The following is an 18,007-nucleotide window of genomic DNA, read 5'->3' on the forward strand; positions in this document are numbered from 1 at the left end:
ATTACGAAATGAATGTCCTCTTTCATACAAACCGATGATCCTGAAAGTTGCATCACTTCTCTAGTGGTTCGTGTCAGAGCAGAAACAAACTGGTCAAAGCAAGGACTGTTCTTTTATATTTTTTTTCGCGTGCACCGAAACTCAAAATAAATATTGCCAACTGTTTCTTTGCTGAGGAAACAAAATTTTAACTGCGATTGATGTCTTATGTTCTATTTAATTTATGACTTTATTTAGGATTTTTTGCATCCGCTTGAGAGGAGCAGTGTCCGAAAACTACGATTATAAGTTGAAATAGCTTTGTGTTTCCTACTTTTCTATCCAGTAGGGTAGTTTTTTGTGCACATGGGTCTTAGTGGAAGGAAGAGTTATCAAATAGCTTAGGGGCTTGCCTTGCGATAAATAGAAGCCAGACCACGTAAAATTATATGATAGCTGTTTTATACATGCATAAAACCACTTTTTAAACGAACACGTCTCCTAAGCCAAATGTGCGTAGGCCTACATGGCAAGACGTTTGAAAACTGCCTCGGTGAATTGTGCTAGCCTTCTGCTGTCATCAAGCAGTTATTTTCTATTTCGTACCGTAAGCTCAACTTTGGAGTGCACTGCTTCTCAGCAAGCCATAATCATAGCAGTAATAGACATCGTTATTCAAGAGGTTGTGAAATAGAATTAAGGGAACCGGCACAGAGGCAGCAGAGAAAAAACAAAACATAAGGGACTAAGAGACAGGATCGCTCTCTTCCGTCTGTGCCTTCTTTGTCGTTGTTTATTCTTCGCAAAATATTTAAAAACATTCACAAACTAGCTCAGCTATCCCTCTTTTCAATATTTTGGAATTAACTTTGACTTCGGCTTCGGCTTCATTCCAGACGTCCGCTTTGTTTTTTGACTTCATTTAAGTTGTGAATGGCAACATGGTCAGTAAAGTATCGCCAATGGTTACTAGCAAAGAAAACGCGGCTGTAAATGGATATGAAAACGATGAACCTCACTTTTCTTGACCCCTGCTTTGTCTGCAGCCACTAGCCGTTCAAACAAGTGTTCGATTTTCATGTATCATAGTGGAGGCTAGAAATCAAGACTGTTTTTTTAGCACTAGAACGATGCAGTTTGTAATACAGAGATAGCTCACCTATTGTCTCCTTAAGTGAACTCTCATTAAGAGTTCCGGGGATAGCTTCAATAGCTTTATCAGGCAGCTATTCATTACCCTACCACTGACACACGCAGTATGTAGTAAAGAAAATGTTCTATCACCTATTGCTGCATGAGCGAAATCCTCCATCAGAGCTGCGGGAAATCTTTGATAGTTTTACCAAGTAGCCCTCCAATCCCTAACACTGTTCGAGACTTTCTCTGGAGTTTGAGCTCTTGTTAAGAGTGGATCTTTGTCGGTGTCGAATGCTTCACAGACACCTAAGGCGTTTATATGCATAGACGCTAAGTACCCTAGGCGACGCCTGGAGTGGGAGCTGTCGAGTACCTGCTTCCAGAGGTCGTGCAGATTTTATGAAATCTTGTAATTTGCTATTGAAATGGCGTTGTTTGAGAAGAGCTGTGTGGGTGTATTGGAGTTTGTGATCTCCCTATACCATGAAAGTGTTTTTTTTTTGTGTTGCGGTCACCACCTCATAATACTACAGCAATCAGTTTTGAGGTGCGTCAGTTGCTCTAAATTCACCTTATATTGTGATTAATCATGTCACGATTACAGCCTTAGCTCCATATGTCCAGGTAAAGTCGCGAATATTCTCTTCACATTGACATCCCAGCTGTTGCAGAGCGTTAAGGGAATTTATGCAATGCATGATATATGAAGATAAGAAGAGCAGTAATCGCCTTGACCCTCCTGGTTCTTTCAAGTGAACGAAAATATATTGGCTTGCGGTGAGGCTTAGGTGGAGTGATACATATAAGAAGCTTTCTAAGAAAGAGTGACCGTTGCTGGTACGAGAGAGCTAATTATAGGCGTTGGTCTTGGAACGGACGTAACCGTGTTGAAGGCTAGGACTGTCTTAACTTCGCGTTTAATATTGTTTTTCCAGCATTGATCTTTCGCGGGATGACTGACACGCTGTTCCTTTCCGCGAGAACGGCCTCAACTCGCACAAGCACTTTCACCGTCTGTTAGACGCCAGCTGGAGATTCTAAACATTAAAGAATGGCACAGTGTACGTCAAGAAAGAGCTGCAGAAATATGTGAAGACACTTCTGTCCACACTGGAAGCCATTACTCACCCGAGGCTTTATGGTGATATCAGGAGAAATAAACTTGTTATCCCTGCTGCACAAATTGGGTTAAAAAATAAACTCTCTCCTCGATGTCACCTCGCAAGCTTTGGGACTCTTTTTATCATCAAAAAATTTAATTTATTTTTAATTTATTTTTTCTCAAGGAGATAAGAGGCGCTGGCTACCGTAGCATTAGCTGCCAGCAACCGCTACTCTCCAGTTTTCACTTCCAGCACAGATTTCTAACATATTCATCGGTGGGTAGGAGGCTATGTGATTCCGCACTGCTAATGTCATAGCACTCGGTTGCTGCAGGAAATTTTCTACAATGCCCACAAACATCGCTGTCAACCTTATAGATACTGTACCTCATTTGACTTTCCCTGAAATAAATTTAATGGCCTTCCTGGCACTGCAACGTCCAATGCCTGAAAAGCCAGAGCTGTCTTCTTCGTGCGGCCAACCTACGAAAGCTGCTTGCACGTAAAACAGTTCGTGATTCCATAGCATGGGGAAGCCGGCGCATCAAGTATCAGTATTAAACGACAGCCAGTGGGCTGTGCGATATTATGCATGTTAAAAAAATTCGCTGCAGCTCAAGCCGGCTGCACCTAGTAAGACGAGCGAAAGATCTGTTAAGCATGGTTAGATAAAGTTTATTGCAAATCAGTGGTTTGGCCTATAAGGCGACGATACATCTTCGAAGCAGTAGTTTCGGCACGTTGCTCATCCATGGCTTTGTGTGAAGGTAAGCACACCCCACACGCTTATATATAGCGAACGGCGCGTCACGCGATTTGCGGCAGTTGTGACAGTGCCGTCGGCTCCGCATACGAAGTTGCGGCGAGGCACAACGACTCACGTCATTCGATAGTAGCGAGGCGAGCGAGAGTCGCGGTCTTAACGCGCGCAGCTGGGGAGAGGCGTGGAGTCACGTGGAATGACGTCACAGCCAAGGCTCTTCTCCTCCTGGCGTGAAGGTGAGATTTGATAGCCACATGACTTTCAGCTTTGTACGGAAGGAGTGGAGCTTTCTCTCTAAAACACCAGGTGGCCGGGATAAATCACCATCTTTCCACTACCGTGACGCTTTTTCACTCCCTCGTTTCACACCCCTTATTCATCCCTTCCCTCAAGGCGCGGTTCTTGCGTCCCCTATTTCTCCGGCTTTTTTGTTCTGGTATGGCTTTTGTTTTATTTTTAACTTCATCCAGGCACAATCTTCCCTCTATATGGATTCCTGTATTTAGTAAGCAAACACTGCCACAATGGGGTCCATGTCAAGGGCGCACAAGGAGTGAGACGTATCCCCCTCCTTCACTGGCATGGCCTGGGCCATCGCTCCCGGTGCACAGGGCGTTTTGGAGAAAGCACTGCTTGAAAAAAAAAATCAATGTCACTATTATAACCCTCGACTATAAACGGCTCTGCAGAGCAGTTTTTACAGGAGATGGTAATTGCCTAAGAACACAATTTTCTGCAGTGCGCTGAAGTGCGTGGAAAAAAGCATTTGTTTATTTTCTTTTTCTAATAGAATACTGTCTCATACTGCGGCATTTGTCGCAAAAAAAACGAGCACACTTCACCATAATTGTACTTCGTGGTATCCTCGCAAGAACACATCTAACAAAGCATATTAAAAAGGAATGTCGCTTTGTTCCTTTACAAGAAATCGTGCCGAAGTTGCACATCTGCTTCAGCCAGAACTTGATGCCGGGTGTCAAGAGTCCCTACAGCAGCGATCCCAAAACTTTCATCGCAGATTTAAATTAGGTCTAATGATTGAACGTGTGGCTTTTTTTCATTCAGTGCAACAACGAATTAAGAACTCTTTGTGTTTAACCTATCGATTAAGAATTGTTTCTAGCGCTTTCACCGATCGAACGAACCGTCTTCGGAGCTTCTAGCTTCCTGCTTGCAACTGTCTAGAGTAAATCGTGCATTGAAGTGTCTCCCTCACGTCCGTTCCCTTATTCTTCGAGTACGGAGACATGTCGTTGGGCCGCAGATCATTTCCGATCATTCGCGACAGTGTTCTGGCAACTCCGCAAAAGTTCGCTACCTTCATTGGCGAGGAGAAGATTTGGGAGCACCCACATAGATATCGGCTTTTCCGTAAGTGTGGAGTGCAAGGATAGCCAACTGTGGTCGTCGCTGATTTGCACAGTCTGATATATTGGAAAAAGCAAGAAAAGCTTCTCGGCTGTCCAGAAATTTTGAAATCATTTTCAGGCTGGCGCTCCACCGGAGATTTTACGTTTTCTTAGCAAGGATGCGTCAGTGGCCAGAAAGAGCACTGCTGACATCCTGCATTTTTCAGTGTAGATAAAAGAGTAGGCTTGCCTATATTTGCGCCACTGAAGTAGCACAACTGCTATTCTTGTATTGTAGTTATACTTTACTGTATTTAGCATGTTAAAGGAATCTTTAAAAATGGCGCGGAATAAACACAGTGTAAGTTCGAGAAATTGTGGCACTTCGACGAACCAGATCAAGCGTTGTATTTTAATCCCTTCATGTGAATCTATCTGTCTCTTGACCATCCTTGCTGTAGACTGCAAGTGAGCTTTTTAACACAATGTTAACATAGCTCGAGCTACATTGGAAGAGGAAATATAATTTATATGCATACGCACAAAACCTAGCAGAAAACTAAAATCAACAAACTCTTTCTTATACTCCTCATCCCTCGGTTCTTTAAATTGCCTGAATGCATCGTTTTACAGAAAGATTCGAGTACAATGTACATTTCTCTTCCGTCAGGCAGTCGGCGATATCATTCCTAATTTAGTCTTCTCTTTTTTTTTTCTTCGTGTAATTTATCAAGCAATTTCCAAGTAGGAGAGAGTACAGCGGAGAATTTCATATAATGTGTGGCGAACAGCTATAATATCCTATTTGGGCTTTTATGGTAGTGCCTAGTAATTAAGCATGAACGCGGCTGCGTGCATGGTAGAAGCTACCCAGTTTCTTTTTAGCTCGATGGAGAGTTATTTGCGTTTAAATAATGGTGAGGCTTTGGCGTTCCCATCAAACCTGCAAGAAATGGAGAAACCAGGAGACTTCTCTTATCAGGGACATCACCTACCTACTTTGTATCATGAAGAAAAGAAAAATGAGCAAAACAAGTGAAAGGCACACCTTACGTTTTCTGCGGTGATGAAGTAAATTCCTCATTTTTTAATTACACTGACACTAGAGTAGCCATGCTTGATAAGCTGAACGAGTGTCGCTGCAGAGATTTCCGGCTCTTCCCAAGCTCAGTGGGAGTTAAAACGTCGCGGCTCAGTCAATGTAGCCGGAAAACGAATAATCTAAAGATTTCTGTATGAAACATCATGTTGCCAACATCGGAATAGACCTATGTTTCTCAATGATTATAATTATATTGTGGCATGTGCTTAGTCAACATCGTAAGAAGCAGTGACAACCTAGAACATTCTCTTTAACTATGTCTATACTGAAGTGTTCTTTTATTCGAATTTAAAAACTGTAATGCTCAAACTTGAAGATACCAACCAAGAGCACCACGTAGTCTAAAAGTAAGCCATCGGCACATTAACAGAAAATGTACGGTGCGGTAAAAAGCCCAAATTACTATTGTAGTTGCAAGACCTTCATTCTGAACCTTGGACGAAAATTCAACCGGGGACGGGCATAAGTCGTGCCATCTCTATTTTTCTTTTGGCATAAACTATCGCAAAAAAAGTAGGCGAACAAACATGGTCTTGAAGTCTTCGCTTTAGGGTTACAACTACGCGTGTTCGGGAGTCATAAAAAAACTCTCCGCGCGCATGACGTATACTAAACCGATAGTAGATTCTTTATCAGTGATAATTTCGTTTAGAAAAAGAGAAGTTCACGATAAAGTATCTTCATCATCAGCATAACTACGTCCAATGGTGAACAAAGGCCGTTCTATATCCCACGAGACGAGTTAAACCTGCACGATTAATCAGCCTCTCACAACAACATATTCTTCCGCTACATATTTGATAACTTTACAAGAAAGGGTAGGTAGTGAGTATAACAATAATCGAGGCCACATATTTTTGTCTGAAAACAACGTTGTTTCCAGTGCCCAAAGCTTGGCGCTCTTTTCTCTGAATATTACATTCATTTAGTAGCCTGCATATCTAAGTAGCGAGCACCTTACTCTCAATCAGCGCGTTGAGCTAATGTCCAGCTGGCCTGAAGTCCCGCTGCATAGCCTATGAAACGTGCGGCCTTAAAGCATAATTTGAATTTCACTGCGTTTATGCGGTTATGCTGCGTTTGTGCTTTTCGTGTTCTCAAGGTTTATCTGACTTCGGGCAGAGTTATCTCATTTGGTCATTGAGATGAATAAATTTAACGAGTTTGTTCTTGTTTTAAAACCGGCCGCTTAATAGAAATGATTTCAAAGGGCGGTTGAAACAGTCGTTTTTCGATGTGACAAGAACGGCTTTCAGCCGCCGCGGCAGCAAAGTGGTTGTGGTGCGCGAGTTTGACCCCGGTCGCGGTGGACGCATGTTATGCTTTGCCGCTGGCCTCTGCCGCCGGCAGGCCACTTTTTCGTTTTGTTTGTGATGCGAGGTGACGCTAGACTTATATCGATTGATATTGGCTACGAGCAACTGCTTCCACATCTGCCGGGCAACTTTTATGCTCTTCTTTGTAGCTCGTTCGCGCTAAAAGCCGCCTGCCGGTGGCCTTTTTTTTTTTGCTTGCGACGCTCGATGAGACGAGACTTATCTCGATTGATCGTGGCCACGAACAGCTGGTTTCATATTTTCCCAGACTCTAGGAGTTCCTTTTGCTTCTTAATCTCTAAGGCTCTTTGCCAGCTTTAACTTGAGCGCAGCCAAGAACTTCAGACTTCTGTTCGACGACCCCCGAGCACGCTTGTTGCTTTCGCCGCCGCCGAGTAGTTCGTTCTATTGCGAGCGCAAGTCAGCCCAATAAACATTTTCCTTTCAGAGGAGCATTTCGCTGTCTTCTTCACTGCCTAGACTGCCGTCACCGCTATGTGATACTATCGTCTCTAGACGTGCCGACGACAGAGCAAAGCAAAATCATCAACCAATCACGCTAAAAATAGCTCAGAGACCAGCACCAGCAACGGCGGCGAAATGCATGTCTTCTGAGTGGTGTTTATTAAAAGAAAAGTTTCTCGTTGCTTCGATGTCGCAGTGCGCATGTATTAACGCAATAGCGTTAAAGGTCCCGCTACGCAGGCTATCCGGCGCCGGCATCGGCGTTGTCGGCCCAGTGAGCGAAAAATCACGAGCATGACTTTGACAAGTGGTGGCCAGAGAGCAACCAACGAGGCAGGTTGGCCACCGAGGTCACTTCACTCGGCGCCGTCATCACAGCCTGCCGTCCGGTTAGTTAGCAAACTGCCCACCTTGGCAAGTGGTAGTTGAAATAATGATCGGTCGCTCGGTACGAGCAACCTAGGCCGCACAAGGCCCACCACCTGGGACCACCTTCCATTTCAGGGCAGTGGAGAATTGCTGTGCCGCTGCTCTCCAGAAGTATGAGGACTCCCAGGGATCAGTAGATGTAAATTATTGAATGACCTTCTGCATACATGGGTACTACCCAGTTACGCTATCGCGTCCATGTCCAACATTCATGGACAAATATTTTGAAAATGGAATAATTGTAAGATGCCGTAATGAAAGTTTTGAAGGTAATGGTCCTGTCTTCTGATATGCGGCAAAAACTCTTCACTCCTTTATTCGAAGGCATCTAACTTTTAAGACTGTCCTATAAAACCAATGGCGTTTGGCGATAGCAAAAACATTAAAGGGACACTGAGGAGAAATTGAAGTTGGCTTGTATCAGTGGAATACCAGCTCCTGATCACAAAAACGCCGCTCTTACGGAAAACAAAGCTCTTGTAAGGTCGAAAACAGCAATAACCAAAATACAGGTATCGCCACCACAGGCCAATCTCGCAAGTACAAGCGTGGTGACGCCATAGGTCAAGAGACGCCACCTTGGAGTAATTTTCCATCCTACATGGGTTCGCGAATCTCTGAGGCTGACAAAGGTGGGTTGCGCAGATAATATTGAAGTAAGTTTTGTTTTAAAACCAATAGTGAACTTTTCTCACACAAGGAAGGCAGGCAAAGGACAACCTGAATGTTGGAAGCAAAGAAAACCGATGCTTGGCGGCGCCACAGGCGGCCAGAAGAGTTTCGATTTTTTATGGCGCTTCGCGTCTTGGAGCTTTGCGTGCCCCGTGGTTTTGTTTTTGACGCGCCTCGATTTACAAGCGCCGAACAGCAGAGGAACTCCAAGTGCCGCTTCAAGTGCTAGTTAACCTTTGAAGGAGCCTGTTAAGGCTTGTCAGATGATCGCCATGGTCGATGAAAAGCTACGATGGCACGATGGTCGGTGATCGTTCAAGGCAGCACTTGTGTATCCGCACGCTTGTCGGGCGAAACATTCGCGGCTGTGCCAGTCAGCTTCAAAATACTTGACGAAAATCGTTTATTAGGGACGGGAGACAATGTAAAAGGCAGTTCAGGAAAATTGCTGATGGCCTAGCTCTGTTAGGCCTGGATATACCTAGCGAAAGCGCGGAGATTTCTGCATCAGAAAAGTGCATTCACTAGACGCGCCTTTATTGACAGCTGTACCTTGAGCCGTCGTGGTGGAGTGGTAGCGTCTCCGCCACAAACGCCGAAGGCCCTGGTTCGATTCCGAACCTCGGCACAGGACTTCCTTTCTTTTATTCAGTGAGTGGGCGGGGGGCTTGAGTGCCGCCACCGAATACGTTGGTTAGCGGTTAAGCGCAGGCTCTTAAAGGCGCGTTTATGCTGCGGCGAGGAGCGCGCGCGCGCTGCACGGCGAAGTCCAGTCGGTCTAAGCGAGACCCTCCATACTCCAACTGCGCTTGACCGCCGACGCGCTCGGCGTCTTCGGCGACTCTAACCGCACTGGCGGGGAGGTGCGACAGCTGCGGCAGTTGAGGAGCTGTTCTTTTCGAGCTCGGCCAATTTAATCCATTCACAGTACATATCTGAAGGTACATGCAAGTGGGCGAGGCGAGAGAGCCCGATCCAGTGGACCGGCTTCAGTTTCAAGCCGCCGACTTTAAACGCGACCGCCCTTGAGCACCCATTTGTGTTTTGTGGCAAAAAATAAATAACTTGGCTCTTGCAACCGTGGGAGACCTCGACGCCGCCTGCTTCGCCGTGCAACCGCGCCGTTCAAGGAATCACAATCCGTTGGCCCCAAAGCCCCGGCCAGCCTCCGATGGGCGCAAGCGCCGACCTTGTCCTGGCCCCTTGCGACTCCCCGCACTGGGGTTATGATATTTAGTTTGCAACGGCTGCTCTCTGAGGAAGGGAGAAACCACCCGCCGGCGCCTAACCTAACCGTGCTCCCTCAAAGGCATCGCACGCTATGTGGGGCTGAGGTCACTGAAATTCAGGCCGGAGTTTTTGCGAGAACTACGTCGTCGGGTTCGGGAACGGGATCCATCGTATCGCTGGCAAGACGCCGGTGCAAACGTAAACGAAGCGACGGTAGCGACCCCCGATAGATGCCTTCAACGTGCGGTGGCGGTAGCTTTCATTTCGGCAGCTGCTAGACCGCTCCGCTAGCCGCCAGAAATCAGGGAGTCTCCGTTTACGTCACGTTTCACGTCACTCCGTTCTGTGTCGTCATAAGAGTTCTCCGTGTCGTCATAAGAGTTCTCGAGTTTGAATCGGAGCGGCGGGAAAACATTTTTCAAATTCGAATCCAAATTTTTTTGAAACAAATGCATGTTTCGCTCCCGGACAAGCGGCAACAAAGCCATGAAATGCCTAACTATCAGATATTGCTAACAAAAAAAATTTGATAGGGTTCTCCTCAGTGTCTCTTTAATAGAAAAGAAATACAAGACTGTCGTCGGCTGATCTACGGATAATTGATCCTTACAGTGAAAGCTTACATTACATTGAAACAATTGAGTTCATAAATGGTTTCCCGCTAAAAAATGTTTTTGTCCAGAATTATTGGGTATATCTTAAGGTGCAGCTTAAGTATCCCCTCTGATCACCGGTTAAAATGACGGCGCCGTGTGCACCTATTCAACTGAACGGTATGTACACGTATACACCGTGCATGCCCTCATTTCTGATGTTTATCGACTGTCGTCGTTTACCAATAGCGATGAGAAAATCTCACAAGCTAAGTTCAAGAAACACCGTGTAATAGCATGGGCATGCTAAAACTATGACACCCTGGTTTCTGCACATGTAGGCATTCAGATCCGGAGAGAAGGGCATATGATTATGGTTTTTTGCTGGTGTTCGTTTTGCCGCATCAGAGCAACTAAATTATGCCTGGAGCCAATCTAAAAATCTAAACATACTACCAATTCATGATAAAGAGGTGAGCATTTTACATGGAACTGGAAGGAAATTAGAACTGGAAGGAACATCAGTGGAAGCAGTTGAAAAGCATTATCAAAGTCAAGCTTCAAGCAAGAAAGAGCCAAACTTTCCCGAGTACACAGTGTGAAAACTAATTAGTGATATTTCGACATGTTCTATTTGAATGAATAGCCAACAAGCAAAAAGCCTGGACGATCAATGCGATTGACACGACGGAGAATTCGTTAGCTTTTCTGTTCCCTCAGGCGCAGCAGCAGATGCTGAATGATGAGTTCAGAGCGTCCGAGCGGATGGCGTGATCCAGTCCGTTACAACCGTGTGACTCGCCGTATCCCTACTCGACTCTCCCAAGCCAATCCAGTACCATAGTGTGACACGGGCTACCTCCTGTCTCTCCCCCCACCCGTCACCAGTCACATCCCACCATCTCTTCATCTTCCGTCTTCCACTTTTACATCTCGTCTCTTCTGAAAGCTGAAAGAAGCACATTCGTTTTCCGACTTCCCCACAAGCCAACCGATGCTCCAGGTGGACGGACGCACACATTTTTCTAGCATGGCTTTTATAAAGCAAAAGGTTGAAAACAGCACTGGCAGATGATCATACAAAGTAATGCAAGAAACATGCGTTTGCACTTTTGGTTGCACTTTTCGCTTTTATGCTAATTGTCTTCCAGTCGCCACTTTTAATTTTATTCTGCAGCCACCTTGTCGTTCCCTTGCCATGTGGGCTCCTGGTGAATGGAGGGTGTGGATGAGTGAAGGGTCTTCATCGGAAGGCAATTGGTGGGTGATGGGCAGAGGTCTTTCTCATGGGTGTAAATAGGCGGAGGTTGAAGGTGAGTGGGCGGATGGTAGCCCACTGTAACTGCTTCGGTGAGGCCTCGGCTTCTGCTTTACACGTTCAGCTGGGCTAGGTCAAGTGTGCATTTAGGCACCCGTAAATAAAATCCGTTAATAATCGGAAGCCTCGCGAGAAGTTCATGCCCTGACCCATCGGCTCCATCAGTGAGCCGCATTTAGAGAGGCTTTTTCCAAGCTAGCAGCTCCCATAGCAGGGCACTCTGTAAAGGAGAGTAGTAAAGACCTCCCACTACTGGGCACGGCTACTGAGTCTTCAAGGCGCTGAGGAAAGGCCAAGGAGGTGAATGATGATACCCTCTGCGAAGGTTTCTCTCCATACTTCGACTTGCCGTGTGCTTCGGCATGTCATACGCGTGTCGGGCGTATCCGGCGCCATGAGACTACTGTGGATTGCCGAATGCCGCCTCTCCCATGAAAAGGGGGCGGTAGTTGTAGCCTGATCCATGTCTATCAAATTCAAGCATAAACATGAACACAAATATTGAACACAAACAGAAACGCGAACATCATTATTGATTTTGTTTGCATATCCCGCTATGAACAAACGGGCTGCCGTGCTTCAGGCGGCGAATCAAACGCGCCACCTGGAGCTAATTGTAGCCGATATTATATGACGCATCATTAAAGGAACACTTATTATAATTATTGGTTTGGTTCTTAATTTTGTTTGCACACCCTGCACTAAATGGCCAGATCAACCTGGGCTACAATGCTTCCGGCGGCTACTACCAACCCGCCACCTTCCATACAATGACCTGCAGAAATCTGCCATTGTCTGGTGCTTGAATACGGGGTGAGAGAGACATATATTGTTGGGGTGATTGCTGTTTGAGGAGAGGAGTAAAAAAAAATAGAGGGGACACTTTGGATTCACCTTAGAGATATCACGCGATAGCGGTAATGACTTAATGCCCATATATGTGAAATTGGTGATTATCAACTATGCATTCATGTGTCCCTGGGAGTCCTCATACCACTCCTTGCGCAATGGTACCACGGTTAACGGATGCTCTACTGCTCTGTGATAGCAGATGCTGCTACCGGTGGGTCTTGTGTGACCCAAGTTGCTCTTCACGAGCAACTCCTGGCGATCGCCCTCTATTTTCAATGACACCAGCTAGTTTGGTTAGTGCGCTCACAATAAAGTGGGTAAGTTGTGATGTCAGTCAAAAGGTAATATGACCTATGTAGCCCACCTAGGTTGTTTCTCCGGGGGTGGCTGTCTGGGCCACCGTACGCCACCCTATTTATCCCTCGCATTGCCGACAACGCCGAAGCCAGATTTCCTGCATAACGGAGCCTTTAATGCAATCGCGTTAACACAGGTAGGCGGGGCAGAGTCAGGTGTGCCTAACAGATTGGGAAGTTTTCAGGGCCAAGATTGGCCTGGTTTGCACATAAAAGATTATCCGAACTTCGTTAAAGGCCCCGTTACGCAGCAAATCCGGCGTCATCGTTGCAATCCGGCGTCATCGTTGCAAGAGTTCAGTTCAGTTCAGGGGGCGCCCAGAGAGCAACCTAGGAGGCAGGTGGGCCACTTAGGTCACGTGACCTTGCGGCGTGACCACAAGTCCATCGGATAGTGAGCAAACAACCCGCCGTGGCACGCGCCAGTTAAATTTATGATTTGTCACTCGAGAGGAGCAGCCTGGACCGCACAACGCTGAGAGAACCTATGATCGCAGGACACTGCCGCGTCGCTTAACCGTTGCGCCTTAGAGTGATATGAGGACTCGCAGGGATATATGAACGTAAAGCAGAGAATCACGTTCTGCATATATGGGAATTCACCCATACAGCAATCTTGTCACACCTTTAAAACGGAGCTAAGTTTCTCCTAAAATTTTCGTTAAAAACCGACTTTCAAAAAATAAATTCGGTGTATGGTTTTGATGTCAGTGGGAGCTGTTTGCTTTCAGAAATATGTGCAGTTGTACTCATGATAGTGGAGAGTTTTACGAGTGCCGTGCCCAAATTAAACTGCGTCGAAGTAAATTGCAACTTATTGTTCGTACGGTAGTCATGTTGCTACAATAAATTAGAATACGCTGATATCAATTACAATAAATTGATACTTGTACGAAAGAAGGCATTGCTAGCAATCGAGGAGTATTACGGTCATCCTCAATATTTGGCTACAGCACCTTTCTCAAACACAGTTTGCTCAAATCAGACCAGGCATATTTTTATCGTTCGTTCCAACACATATACAAAAACCGGCTGTATAATACCATTCCAGACAATTCCTCATCAGAGTATAGCTTCCGAGCACAGAGAAAACTAGTCCCTAGGACGTGTACCAACTAAGGGAAACCCAAAATTATGTATCAAGCACCTACCGCCATAAATAATTTTTCGGGTGATCTTGATTTTAGGGTTTCTCTCAAATATTTTATTGAAATAACCAAGCGTTACTTAATGCAAAATGACATGTTATATCCTTAAACTTTTGTGCACTGACACTCTCACACAATCTTAGTTTACCGAATAAATACAGTCCCTTTTGTTGTCTGAAGGGTATTATTACTGTTGAAAAGTCTTCTGCATTTCACCTATTCATTTTCTGTGCGCAAACGAAATCGCGTTTTACGTCTCTTTTTTTTTGCTCCGCTGTGATCACGTTTCATGCAGTGTGCAAGCCTCCTTCTCAGTGCTTTGTTCTGTAATACGTTGAATGTTTATTTGATTTGTAACATGTTAAATTTTTTTACCGCTGCACTGTACTGCAAACTGTACAAGGAAGCTGAGGCCTCGTCAGGCGCTACAGACATTTTGCCTCATCTTCCTCTTTCTTCGTAAGGAAGAAATAAAGTCTTTGAAACTTGAAGAATATAATGGCCTCCAATAGGAAATGAGCCATACGGAGACTAGAAGCGTATGCTGCAGACACGACTACGCATAACGTGCACTGTAAACGCTGTTGTGTAGGCAAGAGGATGTATTACTGACACCACCCATGTGGGGGACATTGAAAGAGTACGAAATCGATGAAAAGGAAGAAAAAATTTAGGGAAAGAGTTCCTCTCTCTAGGTTTGTGCTGCCGTTATCTCTACCAGTGTTGCTATCGTTCGGTGCAAGCGCCAATGGATCTGCATTGGGTTCAATTTGTGTGACTCTCTATGATTACATAATTGCAACTGGTAGGTTGATTTGCTTATTCTTGTAAAATTCTTCGAGCTCTTCTTTTTACACCAAAATGCTGTGTTGTTTTACTTTAAATATTCTGTCGTTTTTATTGATACATTTTTCAAAATTCCCGCTTGGTGCTGTAATTTTGTCGAAATGTCTTATGGAAATTTCCTTGTTTCTGCCACAACATCTTGGCCAATCCCCCCATGTGGGTATGTGCCATGCCTTAAGGGGACGAAAAAGAAGATGCTAAGGCGTAGTCGGTGGTGCAGCAGTTAAACGATAAGCAATTGACCTGGGATGGTATGTCCCTCAGCGGTGGGCCTTGAGCGGCCCAGGTTGATCTTCCCGAGTGAAAAATCATTATTTAACTGCCACCTCTCACGATCGTCAGTTTGCCCACTGTACGGTCGGCAGGTTTCGATGACATCGCACGGTCACGCTACTTAGAAGGCGCACCTGCTCCTTGCTTGCTGTCTGGGGACCACCTGTCAGAGTCATGATTAAAATTTTTCGCTCGCAACGCCGACAATGCCGACGCAGGATTTTCATGATGAGTCTTTAACGCTGTTTCACTAAAATGACGGATCACGTTTACAGTGTTCGTAAACAATGTTTTTTGTGCCGTCGTTTTTTTGTAGCGTGAGCTACATTGACCGAGGTTGAGCAGTTTCGCGTGGCTCCTAGAGAGCCGTGCTGCGCATGCGCGAGGAGCAGTGACGTCACACGGCGCACAGCTGGCGCACCGGAGCCGCCACCGGCGCGCGCTCGCCACGGCGGTCTGCACATTCCAGAGCAGTGAAGTCATAGTCGCGGCAGACGCACTGGTGCCGGCGCTTGCCCAGCTGTGCGCCTCCGTTGCGCAGTAGCAAAATCTAAACGTGCGCCGGAGCAGCTTGATAGCGCCTCTCATTTCATGCGCATGCGCAGAGGTATCAGGGGGCGTATACATATAGCGGGGCGTTTGTCAGTGTGGTATAGCCATGGAGAAGGAGAGGGAAATTGCTGCTCAGCGGCAATTGATGTTCAGCGGCTCAGCGTTGCTCACGCTACGTATATCCTGGCATAGCCGAGCTAAGCCACTGCAATGCACTGCTACTCGGCCGGAAAACAAGCCGACGGTTTTTCTAGTGCTAGAACCACTGGATTTGTGACACGTAGACGTCGACGATTAGCGGGCAGTATAGCGACGTTCAGCAAGGCGGAAATTTGGGCGAGTATAGCGACAAGCACGCAAATTATATTCTCCTTGTGGCGTTGAGAGAGGGAAACAGAGCGCAGCCCGGGCAGGGGTTGCTTCGGCGACCCGCCACTCCCCTGTAAAATGAAAAAAAAAGAAAGCCTGCGAGTATGTTGCGTGTCTAAAGGTGCGCCGGAGCAGCTTGATAGCGCCTCTCATTTCGTGCGCATGCGCAGATATATGAGGGAGGTATACATATAGCGGGGCGTTCGTCAGTGCGGTATAGCCATGGAGAAGGAGACTGGCTGCTTATTGCCTTTAATGATGTTTTCAGTGTCCTTGACATCCCAGATGCGTAGGGGTTTGACAGGAGTGTGACGCAAGCTTGTTCCTCTGGTAGATACGTTGTGGTCTACTTGATCCCCCGGGGTCATGGTTATACGTATGGCCGCTGCCGTAGAGAACGTAATGACCTTAGACCAGAGGTCAGTGATCACGCGATGCACAGTCAAAAAGTTCATTCTTAATATTAGGTCCCAGAAACACTGATGCAGGATTTTGAAGGCCACGGAGTATGTATGTCCACTGACCGTTACCCGTGTGGTGCATCGTCCAGATGGCGAATCAAGGCGGCCTCCAGCAGCTCGATGTGCTGGATTTTCCCAAGCAGTTGTCAATTGCTTGATATGAGCCGTACGTAACCAGTCCACTGGTGGCAAAGCGGTCTCCTCTTGTGTTTACTTTGGGACCTTCGACAGCCTTTGGTTCGTGTTCTCGCGTTGCACGTTGGCGATGGATTTATTCCCTACTTCATCGGGTGCTGTGATCGCGAAGGGGGCAACTCATTTTATTTATCTGCGCGCGGCGTCATTTTGAAGCAAGGTCTTCTTATCGTGGAGCTTGTCTTTTTGTACGCCCGTCGTTGCAGTGGACGCGACGTCGTTTGTGGCGTGGTCGGTGACTTAGAGGTCTTGCGCGGACGGCCATTGTGAACGGTGAGGTGAACGGGGACGATAATTGTTACTACTGGATCATGGTGGCGTCTACTCGGAGATGGTAATCGTTATTTTCCAGTGGTCGGCGACCGGCGCTTGGTAGTAGTGCGTCATAGAGCAAAGCCCGAAAGTCTATTCCTCTGTATATGGGCAGTGGTGAAGTACGTGGCCGGCATAACCTCAAGTGAACAATGCGGACATTTATAGCTGGTTTTCCACGTGTCGCACCTTCGATGTTTTGAGCTTCGCTTGTAGGTTTAGCGGGTGGCGGGTGAGGAGCAGACTTTCAGATCAGCAGGCACGTGCTGTAGAGAGGTTTTGGCGCATCGTCATGGCGTAGCAATAGACCAGAAGCTATGCACCCGAAACATACCTTCTCTATCTACGCAGGGTAACACAGTAGACGCTTGCAGTCGTTAGTTGTAACTTAATAGATATCATATTGTCAATCTTCCTTTTGTAAGGCCCATTTTTAACCTAACCGCCAAAATTAAGCGTTAGAAACTCAATGACAATTTTCTCAGCTGTCACGAATATTCTACGCACGTGTTGTTACATGAAGCTTCCACAGATGACGCCTACTACGAAACTGACAGAATAAAGCTACATTGCACAAATTAACGCGACAGGTGGACACGCACACCATAGTGCTTCCATACTATTTGGCAGAATGATAGAGTAAGGACGCTCGGCCCCAGAGCCGTCCCTGCATTGCCAAGAAAAGCTGCCGCCAAATATTGCCGCCACCCAGGTCACGCGCATGCTCAAAGCATTGACGATTGGCTGCGGGCGAAGATTGGCTGCCGGACAAGCGCAGCGACATTGCGCACACCTGCACACGCCCGCATTCAAACGGTGCCCATGTGTTGGGCTCGTCCCTCTGAGCCTTATGCGCCGAGCGCTAGGGGGACTGTGAGTCGCACACTTGTTGCAATCCCCCCCCCCCCCCCCCGCAATAAATTAAACGTGTCAAGGCAAGTTTCGTACCTCTCATACGAGATCTGTGCCGGAACTGCCACCGCGGACGACACATCGTATTCATTTAATTTGATCAATACGACACGCACACATTGCACCAACCGTTCTTCTGGATCCCTGTCTGGGGAGCGGTTGATTGTCAGTTGCACTATGCGTTTTTGGCCGATTATTTGAGCCGACGCTGAGACAGGGCAGTTGTTCATATAGAAGCGTCATTTTGGGCTAGAGCCAGATCAGGAAAGAGTCCC

General features: G+C 46.5%; 1 protein-coding gene across 1 annotated transcript in view; it reads right to left on the bottom strand.

Moving 5' to 3' along the window:
• Window positions 1–15,328: 15,328 nt before the first annotated feature.
• Window positions 15,329–18,007, bottom strand: part of LOC144129887 (snake venom 5'-nucleotidase-like) — a 30,379-nt gene continuing 27,700 nt past the window's right edge. Inside the window, exon 10 of the mRNA XM_077663948.1 lies at window positions 15,329–15,481. Coding sequence (XP_077520074.1) covers window positions 15,329–15,481 — 153 coding nt within the window. The remainder of the gene's footprint in view (window positions 15,482–18,007) is intronic.

This window comes from Amblyomma americanum, chromosome 4, assembly GCF_052857255.1.
Source record: "Amblyomma americanum isolate KBUSLIRL-KWMA chromosome 4, ASM5285725v1, whole genome shotgun sequence".
Lineage (NCBI taxonomy): Eukaryota > Metazoa > Arthropoda > Arachnida > Ixodida > Ixodidae > Amblyomma > Amblyomma americanum.